A 5,772-nucleotide genomic window follows, 5' to 3' on the forward strand; every position below is an offset into this window, starting at 1 on the left:
TATGATCTCAAGCATCTCAAACATTAAATTTAAATAAATCTGGGGAGATATTTAGGTTTTCCTATGATATCAACTCTAGCCTACAAGTGTGAAATGGTAGGTTCTAAGAGCATCCACATTGGAGTGAAGGTTGCTAACCCCATTGGTTAGTTGTAAATAATATTGCTGTTTTTCTTTCTTCTCATTGGTGCATGATGATTATGTGAGAAGTTGGTTGCCAAAAATGAGCAATGGTTGCTAAAAATGAGCATGGTTGCTTCCATAAGCAAAATTTGCTTAGAGTATGATGGGTACTTGGGTTTGGGAGTATGTTCAATGGTCTCCTCCTCATTCCCAAAGACCTCTAATTTGTTGTCATATGTTCACATAAATAAATAAAATGAAAAAAAAAAGTCTACTACTTCAAATTGCACAATCCATTGATTAAACTGCGTTGAAATACAACATGAGCTAAAACTCAACACCAAGCAAGTATGTGAAGTCAATCATTCAAAATTTGAAAGTAGACAATCATGAAAAAGACACAACAAATTTGTTACATTTGATGTTTGAATTTTTTAAAAAATGTTTGTCTATAAAAATGAGTTTTTACTAACATTATTTTTTTATTTCTCTTAGTGGGTTGAGGTTAGGGCAATGTGCAATTTCTGTAAACTATAGTTTTTTTTAATAGCTAAATACTTTTTTTTTGTGCTAGTATAAACGTGCAATATGGTATACGTGGACAATAGATCCTTATTTCATATTTTATCAAGCAAGCACGCTTAACTCTAGGAACAATTCAAGTGGTAAGAGTTGGAGAAAAATGTCTAGTAAAAAAAACTCTAGAATTTTTATGAACCGAGTCCTTAGACACAAAATTCGTTTTATTTTATTATTGTAACTTATGAGTAGTACCTATCAAATATTCAAATCTTATTAATCATCAATAGTACAAACTCATATTTATAAATTACTAAAATACCTTTCATTCTAATGTGAGACCGATTTTGTTATGTGTCAGTGTTCCTCCATTTATAAGTCTTACCAGTAGCACACTCCTTATTATGTCTATATCTTCTTATTGTACCGACGATCACTTACCATCCTTCTTGATCCAATATCATATTTTTTATTAAATAAGTTCAAACAACTTAAATAAATTTAAATAATAAGCTATAAATAGAAATTTTATGATCATGATGGTGCGTGTACGCCTCATTAGAATTATATATCTCACTATATCTTATTTGTCCACTCAGCAAACATCTCGGGCCGACGAGGATGAAGGGTGCCTTCTTGTGCAATGAGAAGACACAGACAAGAATAAATTTCAAGAAATACTTTTAGGTGAAAAGAAACATGACTCAATCAAACTTTTACCATAACAAATGGTATTCTCATAATGCGCAGTTATGAGAAAGTTAATGAGAACTTATAAGATTTGATAGCTAGTAATCATAAAAAAAAAAAAAAGTATTTTCTTTTCTTATGCTTATGCTCATGCTTAGTTCATTGAAACTCCAAATTCAATGTAAATATATTTTATTTAGATTTGATATAAAAATAAAATAAAACCATTATTCAATTTATTATAATCACAAAAAACCTATTTAGATATATCTTTGAGTAATGATATGTACACACCTTATTTTTTAAACACTTCATTTCCACCTATTTTTATTCCTATGTCTCTCTTCTTATCATCTATCATATCTCATACTTTCTCTCTCTTACTTTTTATTTTATTCATATCTTTCTTCTCATTCCACCTCTTTAGAGGTGTGAAAGAATCATTATTGTATATCTTGAGGAAATGAAATGATAATGATAAAAAAATGTGTGGGGGAAAAAGTATAGAACTGACAGACTATTGGTATAATACATAAACTATTATTGGGCAGCAGAGCAGTTGGAAAGGCAGCATGTCTTTTAATGAATGCTAAAAGCTGAAATTGGCAGACTCCCTTACTTTTGCTTTTTATTTCCATTCCAACTTTGAATAATCCAAACAAAACCTGCCCACAACTGCATCTCTTTAAACTCACAACCAATTCACACCAAACCCCACTCATCAAACTCCCATACTAGAAAATCTCATATTAATTCAATCCAACTCCATGGCCACCACCACCACCACCACCACCGCCGCAAAACGCCATAAACTCCTCCACCACCACCAGGAGGAGGAGGATGAAGAACAACAGCCTCTAATACCTGGCCTCCCAGATCACATAGCTCAAATCTGTCTCTCTTCCATCAACAACCCTTCTCTTCTCTTCAGAGTCTGCCACTCCTGGCGCCACCTCATCTACTCTCCTTCCTTCCCTCCTTTCCTCTCTCTCTACGCCATTCTCAGCTCCCACTCTTCCCATTCCGGCGACGGCGGCGACTCAGTTCAGTTCCACAATTTCGACCCAATCTCACAAACTTGGCAAACACTCCCTCCTCCGCCGTCATACTCGCCGCTCCTCCTCCGCCACCCCTCCTTCCTCTCCCGCAACCTCTCCATCCAATCCATCTCCCTCGCCGGAAGCCTCATCCTCCTCGCCGCCACCACCTACAACCTCTCCCCCGCTCTCTCCCGCCCCTTCATCTTCAACCCCCTCTCCCGTTGTTGGTCCCTCGGCCCCCCTCTCCCCACCCCCCGCCGCTGGTGCGCCCTCGGCTCCTCCCGCGGCGCCGTCTACGTCGCCAGCGGCTTCGGCTCCATCTTCTCCGGCGACGTCGCCAGGTCATTACAGAAATGGGAACTCGCCGCCGCCTCCGGCGGCGACGAGTGGGAGAAGAAGGCTGAGCTGAAGCATGGGAGGTTCAGCAGGGAAGCGATCGACGCGGTGGGGTGGAGGGGGAAGTTCTGCATGGTGAACGTGAAGGGCGACGCGGCGAAGGAAGGGGCGGTGTACGACGTGGAGGAGGACGCGTGGAAGGAGATGCCGGAGGGGATGTTGTCTGGGTGGAGAGGGCCGGTGGCGGCGATGGCGGAGGAGGAGATGTACGTCGTCGATGAGGTGAAGGGTGCGGTGAGAAGGTACTTGCCTGAGGAAGATTCATGGGAAGAGGTTTTCGAGTGTGAGAGGCTGAAAGGAGCTGAACAGCTCGTTGCAGAAAAGGGGAAACTCTGTGTCGTTTCTGCCGCCGGGATCTCCGTGGTGGATATCACGGTGGCGCCGCCGAGGGTCTGGGTGGTGGAGTTGCCGGACGGGTTTGAAGCGGTGGCTGTTCATATCTTGCCAAGGATGCCGGTAACTGATTCCGTCAAAGCTTGATTTATTTATTTTTTTGATGTAAAAAAAAAAGAAAATGAAAAGAATGAAAGTGTTTTTATTATTATTTTAATTTTTTGTGATGGTGAGTTTTTGTTGGAAAGATATGATAAAAAGGCAATTTTGTTGTACTTGGAAGGTGGAATAATGGAGTTTTTAATTATCTTGTTTTGTGGGTTGTGTCCTCATGAGAGCTGAAAGTGAAAATTTGTCTTCAAGTGTGTGGTGGTGTATGAGATATTGAGATGAGAGATTTTTATTTTTTCAATTATTTTTGGTTGTGAGTAGTGTGTGGTGTGGGTGTGTGGAATATTTATAGAACGGTGGGGGATGTTGTCATTCCCATTCCAATGGTTGTGTTATGTTCACATTTCAAATGTAAGAAATGCAATTGGAATCGGAGAGAAAGATAGGAAGAAAATAGAGATAAAAATAAAATATGTGAGTGTAAATGTAATATAATATCAGAGTGGCGGCAATTTATTGGAGATGAAATAAATAATCTTCACCTTCCCTTGTTGTGTTGTTGACTACTAATAATGTCAATGTCAATGTCAAGTGTTTGAGACTAAGCAATGAGATGTGGGCGATTCACGTGGCAATTGGAGTTGGAGCTGAGATCAGACATGAGGTGTGGTTGGGATTTTATGTGCATACTCATCCTTATCACGGAAGTAAAATATTCCTGGGTGTTTGTTTTGGTGCAGAGCAAATGGAAACCTAATTTACATTTTGATGAGTTATGATATATAGATATTCCTTCCACTTTTTTTCCACTTTCATTTTCTATTATTTTTCTTTTCTCTATCAATTAAATCACATATTATATCTTTACTTTTTCTCTCTTATCTTTTTATATCTTTTTTCCTCCACTTTTTCACACCTAAAAGATGAGGTGTGAACATATAATTATTTAATTTTGATGAGTTGGATTTGACATGAATTAGAGAAGTAACATTTGTCTTTTTAATTTTAATGCATATTTATATTGAATTTGATAGAAATTTATGATAGTTCACACTCATGACATATATCTAGAATAAAAAAAAGTAAAGAAAATAATGATTATGATATATATGATCAATATAATAAAAAAAGAGATAAGGGACAAAATTGAAATATTTGTGGTTGTGGGGTGTCTATTTAGGTGTTAGGCATTCATGATATGTGGAAAGGAAAAGGTCATGATCTTGTATTTATGATGGAAAGGAAAAGGTCGGAGACCAAATCATATTTGGCTGACCAAAAAGAAAAGGGATGGGTGAGATTTAAATTTAGTAAGAACAAAATCTTGTATTTACCAAAAAAAAAAAGTAAGAACGAAATCTTGTGCTTTGAAATAATTTATCACGATGAGTTTTACAATAAAGTATTATCTTAAAAAATCAAGAGATTTTAGTAATTCACAAATGAATTTTTATGGTTATATTTTTAATATGCTTCCTCACGTAAAAGCTCACTTAAATTTAAAATGTAAATAGTGCAAAGACTCATTTATATTGTATTAAAATTTAACTTTTTTTATTAAAATAATTGGGTGTGGCAAGAATCAAACTATAGATCAGTTGATCATTGAGGTTCCATTACCATATCATAAATTAATTACATCAAAAGCTCAAACTTTTGGGTAAATGGCATATGAATGATTGATGGTATTTATAACAAGTTTCTATCAAATTGAACTTTTTTTGAAATTAAGTTTACTTATGGCAATTTCACTAGTACCAATCTAATAGTGAAGAGGTTCATACTTTTAAGCTTGTCACGATTTCTTTTATAACAAAATTTTATAATTTACCATTTAATCATTGAGAAAAAGTTTCATGCACCGACAATGTAAAAAAATGGCTTAATTGCACTTTTAATCTCTGATGTATCGTGATTGTGCGATTTAACTCCTCAATGTTTAAAACGAGCGATTTTAATCCCACTTGTTTTAATTTGTGAAAATTAGGTCCCTCCGTCAGTTTACTGTTAAATTGCTAACAGAGTTAGCCTATGTGTCACTAATTAAATGACATGGATTTGAGAGATTTGCCCATGGGATGCCACATCACTAAGTAAATAAAATAGAAAATTAAATAAATAAAAACAATTACTGCCAAAATGCAGAACGTGAAATCAATATCTCACAGATCGATCTTCGCTCCCTCACCACCATCTCCGCCGCAACCTCGGCCGCCTCCCCTCTCAACCTCAAGTCCCGCCTCCGCTCCGACGAGACCTTCTGCGGCCTCTTCCTCCTCTCGTTCTCCCCCACTCTCGCCGAGATCGCGGGCCTCGCCGGCTACGGCGGAATCTCCGAAGCCCTCCCCTGCCTCCACGCCCTCGCTGCTTCAGGCACAGCGGCGACCCTCCGCGTCCCGGACACCACCGCTGCGTGAGCCAAGAAAGCCCTCGACTCGACATGGGTTTGCAGTTGGATCTGAGCGCCAGAGGAAGGTGCTGGCGGCGAGGGAGAAGCCAACATTCTGATTTTAATGTTGTGCTACCTGATTTTCACTGGTACTGGAACCAGGATCTGCAT

General features: G+C 38.2%; 1 protein-coding gene across 1 annotated transcript; it reads left to right on the forward strand.

The window, feature by feature from the left end:
* The first annotated feature begins 1,897 nt into the window (after positions 1-1,897).
* Positions 1,898-3,416, forward strand: LOC130740261 (F-box/kelch-repeat protein SKIP25). Its single transcript, XM_057592800.1, has one exon. It carries the CDS (start codon positions 2,100-2,102, stop codon positions 3,246-3,248), a length of 1,149 nt encoding a protein of 382 aa, XP_057448783.1. The 5' UTR covers positions 1,898-2,099; the 3' UTR covers positions 3,249-3,416.
* The last annotated feature ends 2,356 nt before the right edge of the window (positions 3,417-5,772 follow it).

The sequence above is a fragment of the Lotus japonicus genome, chromosome 2, assembly GCF_012489685.1.
Source record: "Lotus japonicus ecotype B-129 chromosome 2, LjGifu_v1.2".
Classification (NCBI taxonomy): domain Eukaryota; kingdom Viridiplantae; phylum Streptophyta; class Magnoliopsida; order Fabales; family Fabaceae; genus Lotus; species Lotus japonicus.